Here is a 22,537-nt window from a genome sequence, read left to right as displayed (position 1 = left end):
TTTTGGCGGACTTTTCTGATGAAACACTGCTGCCAAACTGCACTGATCTCTATCCTGCCATTAGGCTTTCTCCTGATTTTAAGACCCTGTAGGTGCTTCTTTGGTGGACGCCTCAGGAAAGACTCTCGCAAAGTTTAGCCTGTGTGTGTGGCTGTGACATGAGGTTACTGTCTGAGGGCCCATGTCGACCAAAGCGTCTTTTTCAACAATAATTGTTTAATCATACCTCTCACAATATGCCTACATTATTTTTCTTAATTCAGTTTAAATTTATCAATTAAGAAAATACAATCTGTATCTATGTTGTGGACTGCGACAGTGATACCCACCGAGCCTTTCTTAACGTCAAACTTGATACTTTCAGGTTACGCTCTCTCAGTGTTAGACACGTGTTTAAAGATGATTCATCTGCTTCCTGTATTTAAATCAGACTAACAATAACTTCATGCCATATCTGTCTGCGAGCATCACTTTGCTGTGACAAACACAGAAGCAGAATCTGTTAACAGCTCACTGGACACTTGCTGCAGCGTTTCAGTTCCAGAAAATCTTCTCATCTTATTACAGATGCTTGTCTTTTTGTTTTTGAGAGCGAGGAAATAATTTAATGATAAAAAGAAGTGAACCAACTGCTGTTAGACGTGAGTATTAACCTTCACCTCAACACCTCTGCTGCTATCGTGGAAATATTAGAAGTAAAAGGAAGCCTCTGTGTTCAGTGGTGAGCTCTGACAGCTGAGAGGTGATTCTCTAAAGATGAACTGTGAGTATAAGAAGATGTATTTATCTGTTATTTACCTGCACTATGTGTGTTAAAATACAACTTTAATTTCTTTAGCAACACGCCCCACCACCCTTAAAAATATTTAATAATTTCATAGTTAATTAGTCTCAGACTTAAAGATTTACTTTACTGACTTTGTTTTCTGACATTTGAAGGATCAAACAATTGATCAAAGAAGTTAAAAATAAAAGCTAAGCTAACTGTCTCTTGGACGTAGCTTCATGTTTACTGCACAGACAGTGAGTGGTGTCAATCAAGCTCATTTCCCACAATGTAAAACTATTGGTTTAAGGGATGAAGTCATGTTGTGCAACGTGTTGTGTTGTCCTCTCCAGATGTTCACCCCTGAACAACATTAACAGCAACAAATCTCCACCTGACAGTAACTCAACAATCAAACCAGCCGTGGTCCTAAAGATCAGCATGTCAGCATACTTAATACAGAGACGTCTTCTCTTGCTTTTGTGTCTCCTGCTTCATCTTAACTCTTCACTGGCTTATTCACTGAAAGGCTGCGTCATCAGTTATTCTGAAGACGCCTCGGCTGATGTTTCTTTGGATTGCTCAGGTCGTGAACTTGTTACTGTCCCTGATGACATCCCCAGAGATGCAAGCTCAGTACTACTTTTAGCCAATCAGCTTGAACAGATTAACAGGCAAGATTTTGGCCACTTGTCAAAGCTGAGAAATTTGTCCCTAGACTCAAATCAGATTGCTCATGTAGACGATGGATCTTTCACTAATTTGGTGGCACTGACAAACCTCTACATGAATGAAAACAAACTCACCAGGCTGACAGGCAACATCTTTCAGGGACTGTCCAACCTCACCACGCTTGCCCTCGAAGGAAACAACATTCAGTTCATTCATTCCTCGGCCTTCCAGTTCCTGTCCAGCTTACAGACTGTGATTCTAGAAAACAACAATCTCCAACAAGTCACTGACATTCAGCCCATCTTACAGCTACCACACCTACAGGAGCTGAACATTGGAGGAAATCTATTTACCTCCTTTCAGACCAAAGATCTGCTGCTGAACGTGTCCTCAGGACTGAAGGTGTTAAATGTTTCTGATAATGCTAAGTTAGAAAAGTTCAGCATCACAACACAGATCTTTCCTCACCTTGAGATGATAGACCTTTCTGGAAGTGGTCGAGCTGCTGGCTGGAAATGGGACATACCTGACAAGACTTTACTAAGGAACATAACTCAGCTGGATTTCAGCGGCACTTTGATTCCTTTTGAAGAGATCCAAAAAGTCCTGCAGAGTCTTGACTCACTGATGCATCTGAGACTGAATCATATAAAGACATTTATCCAGAAAGGTCTCTTAGCTACAGTGTGCAAAATACCGACACTAAGGAGGCTGGATCTGTTGTACAACCGTGTTCCCAAATTAAGTTCAAAACTTGTAACTTGCTCTCAGCTTAATGAGCTCGACTTGACCGATACATACATGACTGAACTGCCTAAAGGCTCAATGAGATTGATGAAGAGTCTGAGGTCCCTAACTCTAGACTTCAACTTTCTCACCAAAGTGCCAGATGACATTAGGAGTCTCTCCTCCCTCGAGGTTCTAAGTCTTAGTGCCAATATTATCACTGAGTTGACATGTGATGATTTCATAAACACAACGCGACTTACAGAGCTCTATCTGGACATAAACCACATTGCCAAACTGGACAGGTGTGTCTTTGAAAATCTTAATGATCTGAAGGTTTTAGATATGAGTAACAACTTGCTGTGGACATTTGGAGGTGCCTTCAAAACAGGACTGCAGAAGCTTGAGTTCTTGAATTTGAACAAACACTTTGCATCTACTCTTGAAAAGGGGGATTTTAAAGGTTTAGGTTCCCTAAAATATTTGGATCTGGCATCAAAACATGTTGGAAGTGTGAAAAGTAACGCTTTTGATGGATTGAACAACCTCGGAACTCTTCAAGTGTCTCTACCACTCGAATTTGAAAATAAATTCAGAGGTTTACAACAGTTGGAAAAACTCACAGTCTACTTTGATATTGTTGGCAGTTTCAAAAGTCCTCATTCAAACTTCTATAAAGATTTGTTCCAGTTAAAATCTTTGAAACTTTTCAAAATAATATACACAGGTGATCACTCTGGCTTCCCCTTTGAAATACTGATGGATATTCTTCAGGCTATGAGACATTTAGAGGACTTCACAGCTGAGAATTTATATATTTCTGCTCCAGATCCCAACACATTTAGAAACAATCCCCAGCTCAAGCGTCTGACACTCAGTCAGAATGACTTGTCAGATTTGGGTCCTGAACTGTTTCAGCCAATCCCAAACCTGCAGGCTCTCGATCTCTCTTACAGTAAGCTCAAATCTTTGGATTTTCTGGCCCAGGCCGACCTGTCTGCACTCACATTTTTAAAACTGAGTAACAGTAAGATTACAGTGATCAGTGAGACGGTCTTCCAGTCTCTCCCTGCACTCACATATCTGGACCTGGACAATAATCCTTTCACCTGTGACTGCTCTAATGCCGGCTTTATCCAATGGGTGAAGAACAACAACCAAACTCAGGTTGTTAACGCCCATATGTACACCTGTTCCTTTCCTGTGGTGGAGCAAGGAAACAAGTTGCTGGACTTTGACATCCAGTCCTGTTGGATGGACGTCGGCTTCCTCTGCTTCATTTGCAGCACTTGTCTGACTTTGCTAACTCTTCTCGCTGCCTTCGTCTTCCACTTTCTGAGGTGGCAGCTAGCCTACGCATACTACCTCTTCCTGGCCTTCCTCTATGATAGCAGGAAGAAGAAGAAGAACAGAGCTCCTCACCAATACGACGCCTTCATCTCCTACAACGTTCACGACGAGGCCTGGGTTTACAGAGAGATGCTTCCAGTGCTGGAAGGAGAGCAGGGCTGGAGGCTCTGTCTGCACCACAGAGACTTCCAACCAGGTAAACACTTCCTCTGTCTGTCTTCATCATTCATCACACATCCTCGACAGATTTGGACTGTGGCCTAAGCTTAGAAAATACAATGTTTTGTTTGAGATGAAGGTACAATGGGTAAGACTTGAGACTTCTCTCCACATGCTGAATTCATACTACTTCAAAAATAAGAGGCAGCATATCACAGATCAGGTCTTAACTGCTGCTAACTACCGTTAGCTACTTTGCTCAGTTAGCTGTGCAGCCAACTTAATGGTTCTTTTAGTTGACCATGTGGTGTCCAATATATGTGCATTTGACTCATAACAGTTCAAAATAGCACTGTAGCAGCAGGACAGAGGGTCAGTGACCTTCTACAGGGAGAGCAGTGATTGGTGGTTATGTAGGGACTGAACCCTTCTATAGAATTTGACCTCTAACCCCTTGTTTTGTTATCTCAGAATAGTACTGTACCCTTCTATGGGTTGGAGCTTTATTTTGCAGACTCAAACCCTTCTCTGGTACCTAACAGATACCTAAACATGTCCTATATAAGCTGTGTTTGATGTACAGAGAGACAGAGTGGCCATCGGGCTGGGTCACTCTCCAAGCTGCTGCAGAGCTTGTAATTGATGCTGAACTCCTTGATTTAATAAACTTTTATGATCAAGAACAGTGTCAAGCGGGTTTCCTCTCAACACATCATCGCAGCATTATTGTTCGGACACCACAACCACAAGAACCGGTACTGTACGGTGTACTGCATCGAGGTCACTTTAAATATTCGGGGGTAATTGCTTGAAACAGCTTTTAGCAATTTTTTTTGGTTTGTCTTGTCGTCCTCTCTTCCTCTTTCTCTTATATTTTTTCTGTCAGAGATGTTGTGAATGCAGAGCAGATACAGTACAGTTATTTTTACAGTCTTTGCATCGCACTGAGGGGTTTCACATCTCTTTATTTCAGCTCTCTGTGATAGATTCACTTACACGTGCCTGATGACGTACTGTCTTCATCAAGCATGCTTCAATGGTTTTGGAGAAGCTTGTGGTGTAGACCAGAATTATTTTTACTTGCATAGTACTTCTCAAATTTAAAATGGTACTGTAGACATCAGCGGCCTTGTGCCCAACATGAGAGTCAGTATCAACCTTAAAAAATCAATCCCTATCAAAGGGTTGTAGAAGCTGTAGTGAACTCTGCCTCAACCTGCTGTGAGGAACAATTAACCATTAATAAATGGATAATGTGCTTCAGCAAACTTTTAGAATGTTGAACTCATTGTTATGCATGAACGGTTATGACCACTGACAAGTTCGTACCTGCCATTAACAAATTGGAGACTAACCATCAAGTGTCTTGTTGCTGTGCTCAGTCTTGCCACGGTGGATGACTTCCTACAGTAAACTGTCTTCAGCAGCCTCACCTTGTTGGCTGAGTTTGGCTGTTCGTCACCAAGTTATATTCCTCCCACACAGCTGTTTCTGTTTCAGTTAATGATTGTGTTTCAGCCTGTTGAATTGATTTATTTTTCATCTGTTCACTCATTTCGTATTTTGTTCATTGTTAAATATAATCTTTTAAAATGTCTAATTTTGAAAGCATTCTTGCCTGACAGCATTTTTTCCACACCTGCCTAAAGTGTGCTGCAACCATGATACTTTCAGATTACGCTCAGTCAGTGTTAAATCAGCTTTAAACACGTGTCTATCAGCTTCCTGTCAGTATTTAAATCAGACTAAGAATAGTTTATTTATGCTGTTTCTCTGTCAACATCACTTTGCTGTGACAAACACAGAAGCAGAATCTGTTATCAGCTCGCTGGACACTTGCTGTAGCGTTTCAGTTCCAAAAAACTTTTCTCTTCCTTTTGCAAATGCTTGTCATCGTTCTTTTGAGATTGAAGAGATAATTCAATAATAAAAGGAAAGGATTCTGTCAGATGTGAGTATTAACCTTCACCTCACCTCCTCTGCTGCTGTTGTGGAAATACAAGAACTGAAACAAAGGCTCGGTTTTCAGTCGTAAGCTCTGATGGCTGAGAGGCGACGCTCTAAAGATGAACTGTGAGTAGCTTATTAGAAAAATGTGTTTTGGTAAATGTTACAATTTGACTTTTCTTCAACATCTCCCACCCCTCAGTTTTTTTAATCATTTTAATAATTCAGTAACTCTAATTTAGTAAGTTTAGTAGTCTTGGAATTAAAGACATGGCTAAGGGGGGAATCTGGTAACATGGTAATCTATTGTATTTCTTCAAGTTCCTAATACAGTTTGTCTTGTTTTAGGATTTTTCTAGAATGCACTAGAATCAAAAATATTGTACTTCAGCAAATTGCATGGACATGTTTCATTTTCTGTTATATAAAGGATCAAACAATTGATAAAAGTAATGGAAAGATTAATCAATAATAAAAGCTAAGCTAACAGTCTCTTTGATATAGTTTTATATTTAACCAAAGACTTGACCATGGTGTCAATCAAGCACATTTCCCAACATGTTAAACTATTGGTTTAAGGGATGAAGTCATGTTGTGCAACGTGTTGTGTTGTCCTCTCCAGATGTTCACCCCTGAACAACATTAACAGCAACAAATCTCCACCTGACAGTAACTCAACAATCAAACCAGCCGTGGTCCTAAAGATCAGCATGTCAGCATACTTAATACAGAGACGTCTTCTCTTGCTTTTGTGTCTCCTGCTTCATCTTAACTCTTCACTGGCTTATTCACTGAAAGGCTGCGTCATCAGTTATTCTGAAGACGCCTCGGCTGATGTTTCTTTGGACTGCTCAGGTCGTGAACTTGTTACTGTCCCTGATGACATCCCCAGAGATGCAAGCTCAGTAAAACTCTCCAACAATCAGCTTGAACAGATTAACAGGCAAGATTTTGGCCACTTGTCAAAGCTGAGAATTTTGTCCCTAGACTCAAATCAGATTGCTCATGTAGACGATGGATCTTTCACTAATTTGGTGGCACTGACAAACCTCTACATGAATGAAAACAAACTCACCAGGCTGACAGGCAACATCTTTCAGGGACTGTCCAACCTCACCACGCTTGACCTCGGAGGAAACAACATTCAGTTCATTCATTCCTCGGCCTTCCAGTTCCTGTCCAGCTTACAGACTGTGATTCTAGAAAACAACAAGCTCCAACAAGTCACTGACATTCAGCCCATCTTACAGCTACCACACCTACAGGAGCTGAACATTGGAGGAAATCTATTTACCTCCTTTCAGACCAAAGATCTGCTGCTGAACAGGTCCTCAGGACTGAAGGTGTTAAATGTTTCTGATAATGCTAAGTTAGAAAAGTTCAGCATCACAACACAGATCTTTCCTCACCTTGAGATGATAGACCTTTCTGGAAGTGGCCAAGCTGCTGGCTTGAAATGGGACATACCTGACAAGACTTTACTAAGGAACATAACTCAGCTGGATTTCAGCGGCACTTTGATTCCTTTTGAAGAGATCCAAAAAGTCCTGCAGAGTCTTGACTCACTGATGCATCTGAGGCTGAATTATATGGAGACGTCTATCCAGAAAGGTCTCTTAGCTACAGTGTGCAAAATACCGACACTAAGGAGGCTGGATGTGTCTTACAACAGTGTTCCCAAATTAAGTTCAAAACTTGTAACTTGCTCTCAGCTTAATGAGCTCGACTTGTCCAACACTAACACGAGTGAACTGCCTAAAGGCTCAGGGCGATTGATGAAGAGACTGAGGTCCCTAATTCTAGACGCCAACGGTCTCACCAAAGTGCCAGATGACATTAGAAGTCTCTCCTCCCTCGAGGTTCTACGTCTTAGTGCCAATCGTATCTCTGAGTTGGCATGTGAGGATTTCATAAACACAACGCGACTTACAGAGCTGCATCTGGACAAAAACCGCATTGCCAAACTGGACAGGTGTGTCTTTGAAAATCTTAATGATCTGAAGGTTTTAGATATGAGTAACAACTTGGTGTGTACATTTGGAGGTGCCTTCAAAACAGGACTGCAGAAGCTTGAGTTCTTGGATTTGAACCAAAACTATATAGCTACTCTTGAAAAGGGGGATTTTAAAGGTTTAGGTTCCCTAAAATATTTGGATCTGGAATTATCAAATATTGGATTGGTGAAAGCTCAGCCTTTTCAAGGACTAAACAGTCTCAGAACTCTTAAAGTGTCTCTTCCACTTGAGTTTGAAAATAAATTCAGAGGTTTACAACAATTGGAAAATCTCACAGTCTACTTTGATATTGACAGCAGTTTTAAAAGTCCTCATTCAAACTTCTATAAAGCTTTGTTCCATTTAAAATCTTTGAAAGTTTTGACAATGATGTGCTTGGGTGAACACGCTGGCTTCCCCTTTGATATACCACAGACAGTTCTGGCGTCTATGAGACATTTAGAGGACCTTACAGCTGAGAATTTATATATTTCCGCTCCAGATCCTGACACATTTAGAAACAATCCCCAGCTCAAGCATCTGACACTCAGTCAGAATGATTTGTCAGATTTGGGTCCTGAACTGTTTCAGCCAATCCCAAACCTGCAGGCTCTCGATCTCTCTTACAGTAAGCTCAAATCTTTGGATTTTCTGGCCCAGGCCGACCTGTCTGCACTCACATTTTTAAAACTGAGTGACAATGACATTACAGTGATCAACGAGACGGTCTTCCAGTCTCTCCCTGCACTCACATATCTGGACCTGGACAATAATCCTTTCACCTGTGACTGCTCTAACGCCGGCTTTATCCAATGGGTGAAGAACAACAACCAAACTCAGGTTGTTAACGCCCATATGTACACCTGTTCCTTTCCTGTGGTGGAGCAAGGAAACAAGTTGCTGGACTTTGACATCCAGTCCTGTTGGATGGACGTCGGCTTCCTCTGCTTCATTTGCAGCACTTGTCTGACTTTGCTAACTCTTCTCGCTGCCTTCGTCTTCCACTTTCTGAGGTGGCAGCTAGCCTACGCATACTACCTCTTCCTGGCCTTCCTCTATGATAGCAGGAAGAAGAAGAAGAACAGAGCTCCTCACCAATACGACGCCTTCATCTCCTACAACGTTCACGACGAGGCCTGGGTTTACAGAGAGATGCTTCCAGTGCTGGAAGGAGAGCAGGGCTGGAGGCTCTGCCTGCACCACAGAGACTTCCAACCAGGTAAACACTTCCTCTGTCTGTCTTCATCATTCATCACACATCCTCAACAGCTGTGGGCCGTGGCCCAAATAGTTAAATCTGCACTTATGTTGGCCTAAATTCTGAAATTTTCACCTTCAGTAAAGAACATTAACAACACTTAAACTAGTTTGAGGTTCAACCCTGTCTCCTAGAAATTTTGTTTATATTCTACGAACTTGTAACGGCAAATTTTTAATTGGAAAGGTAGTATGTAGTTTTTTCCCCAATAGAATGATTTTAATAAATGTATTTGCTAAGTTGCAAAATGCGTTTCTGTTTAGCATTTGATTAAGAAAACTATGTACATTTACTCAAGAACTGTACTTGTGATGCCCCTCCTAGTGTTCGGAGGTAGTCCTGCCAACCTTTTGTTCGAACTGGGAGAATTATTGGGCTATAAAAGCTGACCCATGTATTCAGAACAGTCTCTCCCTTCTTGCAGGTCACATCCATGCTGTGACATCTTCTTTGCACTAAGTTTAATAAATTCTACTTGTTTTAACTCAGTACCTTGCCTGGACTCCCTCTTTGTCACATTCCCTGAGACAGTTTGTGACAAATGGGGCCTCATCAGGGATACAAACCCAATTCATAAGGTTAGACTACTGTGGCAAATTCATTGATTTGTATGTTGGTGGACAGTTTGGTCTGTGACTCGTGGTCTGTGAATGCTAAAATGAGTTTAGGTGCTGTTCAGCATTATAGATAAAGTGCATTGGTATTTAGCATTGAGATAAGAATATGGGGAGTATCACGTAAGTTTTTTTGCTGTTGTTCAGACGGGTTGATTTTTTGGTTAGTTTGTTTTTGGTGGATGTTGAAGGGAGGTGCATTTGTTACCACTTTATTTAATTGCCAACCCGTTTTGAGATGTAACATGATTGTGTTTTGGGTGAGTATTGCCACATTTGTTTGTACGAGCCATGCATCATTTTGTAGGCTGAAGTGGTTGATCTCAATAGGAGACAAACCACTTTGTTGTTTTCAGTTTCGGGTTGCCTTTTGGTACAAGTGGAATCATTTCATAAGTACCCACCACCAGTATCCATCTGAAGACTAGGGTGACATTATTTAGAAAGCAAATGGAATTGACCCTTCGCTAAGCCACGCCCAAATACAAAGCTGGCCAATCACAGTATAGGACTTGCTCTAACTAAGGTCCGACACTTTCATGGATGCGCTCCATTGACTCTAATGCAAAAATCCTTTTTCGAGCTTTTTTGGCTGTATTTTTCCAAGATATGGTCAAACACTGTTCCTGGGGCTCTTGTAATAGTTACAGCAGCTACCCAGAGATGTTGAAAGGAGAAGTACGATTTATTCTCTTTCCAAAACCTAAAATAAATCCACAAAAATGTCGGCTGTGGAAAGTGTTGTTCCTGATGTAATGTTAGTTAGCTAACGGTAGCTAACTTCCTACTGACTGTAACGTAATAAAGCCCTACTGTTCTGCTTTTTAACGATTGTAATAATGAATAGAGGCCTACCCAGCTTTGAAGGAACACTGTTGATCCTTAATGTCGTTGTCTTTTGTGTCAATCATCCGGGGATGCGGTGGTTCACTTGTACTGTGTAATTGGTAGGCTGTAGCTTCTATCTTTTATTGTTTTCACGTCCATTTGAGTCAGACAGCCTGAATACAATATTCAAATGTATAATGCAACTGCAAAACTTTTGCCAACAAATTAGCCAATATTTCTCCGGGGAGTCCAGTAATAAATGAGTAGTACTTAGCTGCAGGACCAGAGGCTGTAGTTTAGGGACCGCAATCCGGACCGGAACTGCATTTCGAGGACCCTTGTTTACTTTGATACTGGCAGCTAGCTGGCTGGCTAGATAGCTAGCTAGCTATGTTACTCTAGACAGTCCCCCCAAAGCCAATTACCCTTACCACAACCATCACTGAGTGTGTGTCTAAACTTAAGTTATTGATTACATGCATGTTGACCGGTTAACCCTACAGTAGACAGGGTTAACCTCCTTCATGGTGCTATGCATTACCACCACCAATCCACTAGATGGGGCTGTTGCAAAAGCACTACAGTCCTACAACTGCGGCCCTAGGATTGCGGGGGTCCCGAAACTGCAGCCTCCGGTACTGCAGCTACATAATATTGTAATAGACAGTGACAGCCCCGATAGTTTGTCGGACAACAGTAACTAAGGGGGGCAGGGCTTAGCGAAGGGTCAATTAGGAAGATTAGAGCTGCAGAGCTTGGGCTCTTGTTGCTATGACTTTCCCATTACACATGTTTCTATAGTTGGGTTTTAGTCTTTGAGTTTGTATCTTAGAAATACTATGGTTGAAACTGTAAATTTGATCTAGAGGTGATTTACTGCTGAATTGCTTTAAAACCTGGTTTGTCTTGAAATGCTTAAGTTTATGATGGATTTTTGTCACTTAGTGTCAGTGACTTGGTGGTTTGGCCTGCTAACTTTGGTAAGCTTAAGCGCTATAGCTCATGCTTTGTCTGGTTGGTTTGAGCTTCATTGTAGCTTTGTTCCCTTTGTATTGTGCATCTTGGGACGACTTGGTTGGCTGGTGAGCCTTTGTTCAGAGGAAACTTTTGGTGTGCTACTTTAGTTTAGCGCTCATGTGTTGCTGGAATGTGTATACCCAAAGTGTTCATTTGTGATGAGCTTTGGTGCTCATTTGGATGTGAACTTTGGGTCAGGGCTTTGAATTCAACTTCCAAATTGTCAATATTCTTCAGTTTTCTGTCTTCCTGCAAAACCATCTGCAAATTGAGGTGGGTACTAGCGTTACATTCAGAACCTCTCTGTGCACTCAATTTTCATCATGTGACTCTTGGCTTGACGATTCACCAGTTTCTCTTTACTAGTTTCCCATCCTTAAGGTCACTCATGGTGGCATGTATGTGTTTATAGCCATTCTAATGATGGGGACCATTATAAATGGTCAAAGTTACAATTTAGTTAATGTAAATGTTTTGTTTTTGTTGTTGGTATATCTTCCGGGTTTCAAATTGGCACCTTGTTAAGATGGGGAACATAGCGCCCCTCCCACTGTTCGGAGGATGTACTGCCAACCTTGGCAGACAATTGGCTGAACTGGGAGGGCCGCTGACCAATTGCGCTCACCGGCTGCCTGTGAGGTATAAAAGCTGGCCCGTGTATTCAGTTCAGTCTTTCTCTTCTTGCAGGTTACATCCATAAACTATACTTGTTTTAATCAAGTATCTTGCGTGCACTCCCTCTTTGTCACATTCCCGGAGCCAGTTTGTGACATACGTAAGTACAATTTTAGCAACGCATACTTTTAGTATTTTCATTATATGAACCTTTATACCTAAACTCCATTACATTTCTTTTAACACCACTATGTTTGTTTGAAAGCTACTCGTGACTATTTAGATTTTACATTAAACACATTTCATAAGGTTATAAAATACAATGTTTTGTTTGAAGATGAAGATTACAATGTGTAAGACTTGAGGCTACTCTCCACCTGCTGAATTCATACTATTTCAAAAATAGGCAGCAGCATGTCACGTATTAGGTCATAACTACTGCTAACTGCTGCTAACTGCTGTTAGCTAGTTTGCTCAGTTAGCTGTGCAGCTAACTTAACGGTTCTTTTAGTTGACCACCAGAAGCGGTACTGTACGGTGCACTGCATTGAGGTCACTATAAATGATCAGGGGTAATTATTTGAAACTGCTTTGGGCTGGGTTTTTAGATTTCTCTTGTCAGTCCTCTCTTCCTCTTCTTTTTCTGTCAGAGATGTTGTGAATGCAGAGCAGATACAGTACAGTTATTTTTACAGTCTTTGCATCGCACTGAGGGGTTTCACATCTCTTTATTTCAGCTCTCTGTGATAGATTCACTGACACGTGCCTGATGGCGTACTGGCTTCATCAAGCATGCTTCATTGGTTTTGGAGCAGCTTGTGGTGTAGACCAGAATTATTTTTACTTGCATAGTACTTCTCAGATAAAATGGTACTTTAGACATCAGCGGCCTTGTGTCAAACATGAGAGTCAGTATCAACCTTAAAAAAAATCTCTATCTCTATCGAAGGTTTATAGAAGCTGCAGTGAACTCTGCAGTGAACTCTGCCTCAACCTGCTGTGAGGAAAAAACCCACTGCATTGTTTCAGTTCTGTACATTTAGCAGCGGCAGCCCGTCGCTCCAGAATTTTATGAAATGCCTTTTTGCTGAAACATGTTCAACTTCTGATAAAGCAGATGCCCTTGTCAATGTCACTTTTTAAGAAATGACCAATCACAACATGGATGGAGTGGGACATTAATAAATGGTTGAGCTACAGCAAACCTTTAGAATGTTGAACTCACTGTTATGCTGAAGAAAATCCTAGATTCAGGCCATGATTTAGTGTGTATTCACACCTGTCTTGTCAAGTTTAGTTGAATCAAACTCAGGTTTGGTTTCCCCCATGGTGTGGATCTTTTGGGAAGGTGTCCAGCTTACTTTCTAGTTCAAGACATGCTGTTGTTGTGGTGTTAGCTATAGCAGTGGGAGAGTGTCGCTGTCTGGAGCTGCTCTGGCGCCGTGTCATCCTCTAATGTTAGCTTTGCAGCGGCAAGAAGCAGCAGTTTGCTAACCTACAACCGTTACATTACTTGCGGTGCCGCTGTTCACTCTAGATCATGGTATTTTTCATGGTATTGGATTTCTACAGAATCGTATACGCACCTTTTATGATGCATTAGATACTTAATTGAATTTACAAAAATGACCTATATAGGGTTATGAATTTCATATGGCCCAGCTCTAGGCCCTTAAGTATTAAAGTAAGGTTTTCTTCAAGAGAAAATTAACATTGTGTTCTTAATTTGTTTGTAATCTCTGTGGAACAGCTTTATGAGTGTTCTGGGTTACCTTAACTCTTATCCCTACTCAGTTTCTAAAGCCTGATTTATACTTCTACATCCAATCTTCACCATAGCCTAGAGCGTAAGCTACGCACGTAGCTACAGCATTGTGGGCATTTGTAGTTGTGCGTTGGGGTCTGTGTTGCTGTGCAATAACACCACCAAAACGCTAGCTTGCAGTGGTGCTGTATGTTCCATTTGTGTTGACTTCTGTGGATAGCTTCTGGTTTAGCTCTCTGCTAACGTGATGATAATGATAATCGTCAGAATCAGAAGGAGCTTTATTGCCAAGTAGTGTTTTACAAATATGAAGAATTTGCTGTGTTGATAAGGTGCTACACGTAGACAAACATACAGTCAGAGTCCTCGAGGTGTACAGGTCCGGAAAAGAGAAGTAAGATTGCAGCCAATTTGTCCCTGGCAGTGGCAGCACCGTACCAGATGGTGTTGGAGGAGGTGAGGATGGGCTCAATGATGGCGGTGTAGAAGTGCACCATCATTGTCTTTGGCAGGCTGAACTTCTTCAGCTGCTGCAGGAAGTAGATCCTCTGCTGGGCCTTCTTGGTGAGGGAGGTGATGTTCAGCCCAGGAAGCGGAAGGACTCCACAGTGGTGACTGGGGAGTCACACAGGATGATGGGGGAGGGTGGGGCTGTGCTCTTTCTGAAGTTCAGAGCGTTGAGCTCCAGACTGTTCTGGCTGCACCAGGTCACCAGATGGCTGAACTCCCACCTGAGATGAGCCCAATGAGGGTGGTGTCATCTGTAAACTTCAGGAGCTTGACAGACTGGTGACTGGAGGTGCAGCTGTTGGTGTATATAGAGAAGAGATGGGGGGAAAGAACGCATCTTTGAGGGGGACCGGTGCTGAGGGTCCTGGAGTCAGAGACATGTTTTCCCAGCTTCACGTGCTGCTTCCTGTCCGTCAGGAAGTCAGTGATCCACCTGCAGGTGGATCAGGCACGTTCAGCTGAGAGAGCTTGTCCTGCAGCAGGGCCGGGATGATGGTGTTAAAAGCAGAGCTGAAATCCACAAACAGGATCCTGGCGTTGGTTCCTGGGGAGTCCAGGTGCTGGAGGATGTAGTGAAGGGCCATGTTAACTGCATTATCTACAGACCTGTTGGTTCAGTGGGCGAACTACAGGGGGTCCAGGAGTGGATCTGTAGTTGATTTTAGGTGGGACAACACAAGGCGTTCAAAGGATTTAGGACATAACCACATTATTGTCTTGTGGTCCTTGGTTTCTTGGGGACAGGGATGATGGTGGAGGCTTTGAAGCAGGCTGGCACATTTCATTTATTTAGTTAACAGGGACAATGCACAATATATGTACTGTACTGAGCTAAAAGGTCATTCCCATCTGCAGTCCCTGGGCAGGTGACAATAACGTGCAAAATATTACATGGCATGTCTCCAGTGAGGTGTTAAAAATGTCTGTGAACCCCGGAGACAGCTGATCAGCACAGTGCTTCAGGGGGGATGGGGAGACAGAGTATGGCCCAGCTGCTTTGTGGGGTTTCTGCCTCTTGAAAAGACCGTTGACTTCCCCCTCTGTGATGGAGAGAGGAGGGGAGGGGGTGGAGCTGGCCATCTCTGAGGAGTGAGGGGAAGAAGTGGTGGACTGAGTCTGAAGCTGAGCGGAGGAGTCACGGGGATGGTGTCTGAATCTCAAAGCGGCAATAGAACTGGTTCAGCTCATTTGCCAGGCGAGAATCGTTTATGGAGTGGGGGACTTTGTGTTTATAGTTTATACACCCGGCCCTGTCACCACTCCTAAATGCCTCCTCCTTTTCCAACCTCAGCTGTCTGAGATTGGCTATAAACCAGGGTTTGTCATTGTTATAACTCACCCTGGTCCGTGTTGGAATGCAGCTGTCCTCACAGAAGCTGATGTACGACGTAACAGCCTCTGTAAACTCATCCAGATTGTTGGTAGCCTTCTTGAAAACATCCCAGTCAGTGCAGTCCAAACATGCCAGAGGTCCTCAACAGCTTCACTAGTCCACTTCTTTGATGTCCTCACTACAGGTTTACAGAGCTTTAGTTTTTGCCTGTAAGCAGGAATCAGATGGACCATCATGTGATCAGTGTCCCAGTGGAGCGTTTGTGACGGCGTGATAGGCACTGCTAACTGTGGTGTAGCAGTGATCCAAAGTATTCCCCTCTCTGGCTGGACACTTTATAAACTGTCTGTATTTGGGGAGTTCTTGGCTGAGATTCCCCCAGTTAAAGTTACTGAGAACAATAACAAGGGAGTCCGGGTTTGTCTGCTCCACATATAGTATCCGGTCGGCCAGCATGCTCTGTGCGTCCTGAACGTTGGCGTGCAGTGAGATGTAAACACCGACCAGAGTGAATGAAGCAAACTCACGGGGGGAGTAAAACAGTTTACAGTTAATGATAAAATATTCCAGATTAGGAGAACAGAGCTGCTGAATCACTGTCATGTCGGTACACCAGCCATTGTTAATATAAAAACAGACACCTCCACCTTTTGTTTTGCCGGGGAGTTCTGTGTCGCGGTCGCTCTGTACAGTTGGAAACCAGCCAGCTGCAGTGCAGAGTCCAGTATCAGTTCAGATAGCCAGGTCTCCGTGAAGCACAGAACAGAAGATGAATAAAAGTCTCTGTTTTTCCCCACCAGAAGCTGAAGTTCGTCCAGTTTGTTGCACAGTGAGCGCACGCTGGAGAGAAGTATTGCCGGTAGCAGTGTGCGGAGTCCGCGCCGATAGAAAACGCACGAGCGACCCGGCTCTTTTGCCTCTCCTGCGGCGCTTCACAGCACAAACGACAGCGAGCGAGGCCATCATTAAATGTCCAATAATTCCACTGATGACGTAAGAAGAGTGGGAATTAAATCTGCTGGAGTTGTTCCCGTGATGTTCATGAGCTCCTCCCTGGTGAAAGAGCTCTGGGAATCACAGCCGAAAACTGAATTAACAGAAAAACAAAACAAAGCGCACTGAACACTGAGGCAGCTATACTCAGCGCCATCTTGGAAAATTGTGCGACTCTTTCAGACTTTCCAAATGTTATCGACCGAATGGATCAAGTTCTGATTGATTCTGAATCTCTATTATTCCCTTCCAGCCTGCAATCTGGAACTGATGTATCACACAGCACCAGCAGCTTTAAATGTGGCCAGAACGGTTGAATCTGCACTTGTGTTGTCACAATACTGAAATTTCCATCTTCTATAAAGAACGCTGAAAACACCGTTCAGGAGGAGGTTGGGGTTCAGCCCTAGAGATTTCTTTTATTAAGTACGAATTTGTGACAGCAAATATTTAGTTCGAAATGTAGGAGATAGTGTTTCATCAACGCGATAAAAAGCTTTTAATGAATTTATTTCGTAAGTTGCGAAACATTGATATTCAATGTAAACTAAAGAATGATGATCTTCTTTTATGGTCCTGTTTAGGCTGTCACAGCATTTGGTTAAGATTGGAAAAAAATGCTGGTCTTGGTTAAATACTGAAATGTCAACACTTACCTAAATATACATTTACTCAAGGACTGAACATAAGAACATTTTAGAGGGACTCATACTTTGAGTATTTTCATTTTATTCACCTTTATACTGTTTACTTTTACTCCATTTGTTTTTGGTTTTACTCCATTTGTTTCTTTTTACATTTAGTTATCTCATTTAGCTGCGCAGCTAACTTAATGGTTCTTTTAGATGACCACCAGAACCGGTACCGTATGGTGCTTTGAAACCACGTTCAATATTTGGGGGTAATTGTTTAAAACTACTTTTGGTATTATTGTTGTTGTTGTTATTGCTGTAGATTTCTCTTGTTGGTCCTCCCTTCATCATCCTCTTATCTTTTCCTGCCAGATGTTGTGAATGCAGAGCAGATACAGTACACTGTTATCTTTACAGTCTTTGCTTCCCACTGAGGGGTTTCACGTTTCTTTTTTTCAGCTCACTGTGACAGATTCACTGACACGTGCCTGGTGGCCTACTGGCTTCATCAAACATGCTTCATTTGTTTTGGGGTGGCTTGTGGTGTAGATTTTACTTGCATAGTACTTCCCAATTTAAAATGGTACTTTAGACAGCAGCAGTCAGTATCAACCTTAAAAATCAATCTCTGTCTGAGGTTTGGAGAAGCTGTAGTGAACTCTGCCTCAACCTGTTCTAAGGACAAACCCCACTGCAGTGTGTCCGTTATGTACATCTTGCATTCTCCTGTGGAGCGCTCCGCAGTAGCTCCGTAGCTGAAGCCGTAAGGCAGAAGACAACAGGGATCGGATCAGCAAGGTTTGGGTATTTAGTAGAGATGTGACGAAATCTCGTGCCACGAGCTCACGCGAGATTACATTGTGACAAGATTTCTCCACAGGAATAAAGCTGTCTCGCGAGTCTCGCGCAATATATATTTTTCATAAACTGTCAAAACACATTCATTTTCTTACGCAGTGAAATCCAAATGTATAACTGATAAGACTCGCAGAGCAAATCAACTCCGCCCAGCTGATTGACACCGGCGTACGCCCTGATAGTAATCAACTGAACCCACTCGCTCTGTGAGTCCAGACAGCTGTGACGAGTGGTAACATAGCTGGTAGAAACACAACCTTGTTCTGTTTGGGACTGTGAGCTGCACGTTATCAGAGTTGCTGAAGTCAACGTGTGGATTTGTGGAGTGATTTCTGCCTGATCACAAGTGTTGTCGGTTAGTTTCAGTTTCACTTGCAACATGCAGTCCCAAACTGCGTCAGTCAAACGCTCTGAAGGGATAATGTTACCACCAGCGGATCAATAACGTAATCCACAGCAGAGTAAAGGACAGGTAGACTTCTCAGTAAATGATGACGTTAGTCTGGTAATATTCTGACTTTTTTCTGGACATCTCAGAGAACACAGACCTGTGGGAGAGATTCTGAATGTGCAGAAAGTTTTGAACATGAGCAGAAAATCTGCTGAAACACAGGAGCTATTAAAGTCCAGGAGTTTATCACTGAATTAAAATTAAATAAATTATTATTAAGGTGAAAAGGAGCCACAGTCACATTTAAAGAGGTTATTTCCCCAAACAAAGACACAAAGAGGAGGGAAGACTAAATCAGGACTCAGCAGCATATTAAATAAGTTGATCTACAGGACAAACAGATCTGAGAGCAGCACAGAATCAGCTGCACTGATTTAGGCGGTGTTTGAAACAGAAGGCAGTTGCCTCTCTACCGTAATGGACAGTTGCCTCAGAAAGCAGAACTTTCGAGTGAAGGCATCTCTGTGAACATTGGTTTTCGAACAGCCTTCTAGGGCAGCGCTTACAGCAACGTGTGACGTCAGCACGCCATCTTGCATCACTTCTGGCTGTCAGAAGAGACGCTAGCCTTAGCATCAGCTAACTAGCTATTGAAAAGGCAAATGGCTAACAGATGTCTCAGAAAAAATGTTCAGTTGGTGGCTACAGACGTGTAAACTGCTGTCTCCACAGGGAAGCCCATCATGGACAACATCACAGACGCCATCTATGGCAGCAGGAAGACCATCTGTGTGATCAGCCAGCGCTACCTGCAGAGCGAGTGGTGCTCCAGAGAGATCCAGATGGCCAGGTGGGGGCGCCGCCTTCCATTATTCAGTCTTCCTTGAAAAGAAATTAAAGTGGATATGTGTAGGGGAAAGGGTGAGCAGATCAGAATATGTGACAGCTGATCTAGATTACTTTAAGTATCAACGTTAAACCATGACACATGAGAAGCATGAATGAAGCGCTAGAATGAATTATTTTGTTCATGAAGTCGCCTGTCTGTCATAAAAGACACAATGTCTGTGAGTATGTAACGGTGTGTAAATCATGATCTGTTACACACAATTAATTAACAACTCTGTTGTCCAACAGAATGCTCTAATTTTATGTAGAATTTCAACGGTGAGGTCAAATAAACTCCTTTGAAGATAAAGTAGTAAATGAATAAAACGTTAAATTAAACTAGTAGACGGCAGCTTTCAGCCTCTCAGACCGATTCAGTCCTCACGGTCTGTCCTGTTTGTGTTGCTGCAGCTTCCGCCTGTTTGACGAGCACAAGGACGTTCTGATCCTGCTGTTTCTGGAGGAGATCCCGGCCCAGCAGCTGTCTCCGTACTACCGCATGAGGAAGCTGGTGAAGGGACGCACCTACCTGAGCTGGCCGCAGGCCGGCCAACACAAAGGAGTCTTCTGGCAGAACGTCAGCAGAGCTCTGGAGACCGGGGACGCTCCCACAGAGACCGCAGACCTCCTGACTGGACCGGCAGGATGCTGAGTATATTACCGGACCTGCGAGGTTCCTTACAGTTGCAATGAAAAACAAGAAGAGAAAGAGAAAATATAAGAGATTCAGATTCTCCTGAAAATGAGTTTCTTGAGCTGGGACCACATATTGAGTTGCTGAATAAGCAGAGAGTCATAACTCAGTCAAATATGAGTTTTAATCATAAAGTTGTAATTCAATTTTCCAAAATGTCAACAAAAATAGGATTAAAGAAAAACAACATTCCACTTCCTTCTTGCATCCCCCAAAGCATGATGGAAGCTGTAGTCCCAGCTTGAAACTGTCCCAAATAGAAAAGTTAGACTGTTAAAAACAATCTGAAACAGACAGAATCCATGAAAAATATTTAGCTCCTCTCAAATGAAATATGATGAAGATAGAGGAGTTATTGTTCTATTGGCCCAAATATAAGAGGCTATTGTAATGTAGTGTCACTAAGTGTTGCATTATGGGTTGTTTGTAGAGCAGTCTACCCGAGGAAATCAGGTCAGCTGAATATTAAAATCGCTGGTTAAAAGACACTTTTATTTAAGAGCCTTTGCTGATTCTACATGATTTTATTTGAAGTATAATAAGTATATATATTCCTTAGTGTGTTTTGCTTTACCTGCCTTCATCTTTTAACTGGTTGAAATTGCTTAAAGTCAATTATTTAATCACTTGTATTTGATTATTTTAAAGCCCTTATTATAAGATTCTTCTTATTCTTTGTTGTTAGGTTAGTTTCTAGTGTTTCTGTCAGTCAGCCCTAAACATGTTTGGTTAGTTCAATTTACCCTGCAGGAGTTTCTGAGAGCTCGTATAACAACGTGATGCGTGAAAATGAGTCTGAGGGCCCGTGTCCACCAAAGTGTGTTTTTCTGATTCCTTTTTTCAATTCATTGCAATGGGAGCGCCGTGTATTTACACGCTGGTAAAAACGGCAGCAGCGGTCACTGAGAGTCAAAAATGTACAACTTCGGGAAAACACTGCGCTCATCACTGTCACTTTTTACTTAGTCGTCCAATCACAGCAGAGAAGGGCCGGGAAAAATACCACACCGTAGCAACGGTTACTATCTCTATGAGAGGCCCAGAGCAAGTGCTCTGCTCTGTGTTGACATTTTTTACAACCAGTAAAGTCAGGTAGAACTACTTGCAACATCACTTCCGGGGATTTTATGCATCATAGCAACCAAAGCAGTCGGAAAAAACGCCCCATAGCGCTCCCTGCTGGGCGTTTTCAGCTGGCGAAAAACGCTTTGGTGGACACGGGCCCTAAAGCGTCTCCTTAGTGCAGAACCGGACCGTGGACTCAGGACAACAGTTACTGCTGTCAGAGGGGGAGGAGCTCAAACGGACAGGCTGAAAGAGGCTAACTGCCTTGACCACAGTAGGGCGTGCGAGTACGTGAGTGGTTATCTTCTGCTTTAATGGCATTACATCATGTTTTCACTTCACTTTTACCAGACTTAGAGGGAAGTCTTTTTTCTCTGTAGGACATGGTCTTATATTCTGTGTATATACTGATGGTGTGACCCCGGTGTAATCGTCTGTACTTTTCCACATCTCACTCAACTTCTGGATGGTTTGAATGTCTGGTTCTGCTTCACATATATATATTTCTTTGTAAAGTTATGAATAAACTCTTTATTTTTATTAATTGTATCCAGTCAAATAGACAGTGGAAGTGGCTCGTGCGTTGGTTTCTTTTATTCTTTTGCTGATTTATCGTTGATCGGACAAACGTGATTTTCTGAACCTTCCTGATTCTATCTGATGTCTAAGCTTCTTTTCCAAAGTGCAAAGATTTTAACTCTTTTTGAAACTACTGTACGTTCTTCCTGTAGTTAACGAAACATAAATAATATATAAATAATAAAACATAAACACAACTTAAAATGTATTGTCCTAAAGCTTTTATTTCTCTAACCCTCATGTCCCCTGCAGTTTCTGTAACTGTACTCTTTAAATAAACTGTATCATACCAACCTCCTGCAGTTTTGTTTCCTCATTTGCTCACACTTTGTTTTCCTTCTGTACTAATTACTTCATATCCTCTGTTTATATTATAAAGCTCTTTGTGTGTGAGACAGTATACTGCAGGTAAGAAGTGAGATATATTTATAAGCAGTAATGAAGGAAGTATTGAGATATGTTACTGCAGTAAAAGTACTAATGCCAAATTGTGAAAATACTCTGTTCCAAGTAAAATTCCTGCCGTGAAAGTATCTGAGTATAAGGTGCTTAAAGTATTAAAGCAGTGTCCATGTGCATGTTGTACTATTATATCTCCTCTCGTCAGATTCTTCTTCCTTGTCTTTACAGTAAAGCTGGATGTTGCTGCTGTCGACCTCAGTTAATCGACTAATCGTGTCAGCTGTACTTGTATAAACTGTTGGCTAGTTTGATTTACAACAAAACATATTTTAGAAATGTTTCATGTGTGTTGTGTCAAAATCTTAATCTCTAAAGAAACTAAAGCTGTCAGATAAATGTAGTGAAGTAAAAAGTACAATTTTCCCCTCTGAGATGTACGAGCAAATATACTTATTTACGTTCTACCTCTGTTCATGTGTCG

General features: G+C 42.2%; 1 protein-coding gene across 2 annotated transcripts; it reads left to right on the top strand.

Moving 5' to 3' along the window:
* The first annotated feature begins 345 nt into the window (after window positions 1–345).
* Window positions 346–21,927, top strand: LOC119906883 (toll-like receptor 13). Of its 2 annotated transcripts, none has more exons than XM_038724322.1 (3): window positions 346–3,710; window positions 19,161–19,278; window positions 19,728–21,927. In XM_038724322.1, the coding sequence occupies exons 1-3, from the start codon at window positions 1,079–1,081 to the stop codon at window positions 19,966–19,968; spliced, it is 2,991 nt and encodes a 996-aa protein (XP_038580250.1). In that variant the 5' UTR covers window positions 346–1,078; the 3' UTR covers window positions 19,969–21,927. The 2 variants fall into 2 exon arrangements, with proteins under 2 accessions (XP_038580250.1, XP_038580249.1); XM_038724321.1 differs by lacking the exon at window positions 346–3,710 and adding an exon at window positions 6,143–8,833.
* The last annotated feature ends 610 nt before the right edge of the window (window positions 21,928–22,537 follow it).

This window comes from Micropterus salmoides, unplaced genomic scaffold, assembly GCF_014851395.1.
Source record: "Micropterus salmoides isolate LMB-PRFRI ecotype aquatic unplaced genomic scaffold, ASM1485139v1 Ms_hic_scaffold_17, whole genome shotgun sequence".
In the NCBI taxonomy this organism is placed as follows: Eukaryota; Metazoa; Chordata; class Actinopteri; order Centrarchiformes; family Centrarchidae; genus Micropterus; species Micropterus salmoides.
This window is presented reverse-complemented; position numbering and strand designations above follow the sequence as displayed.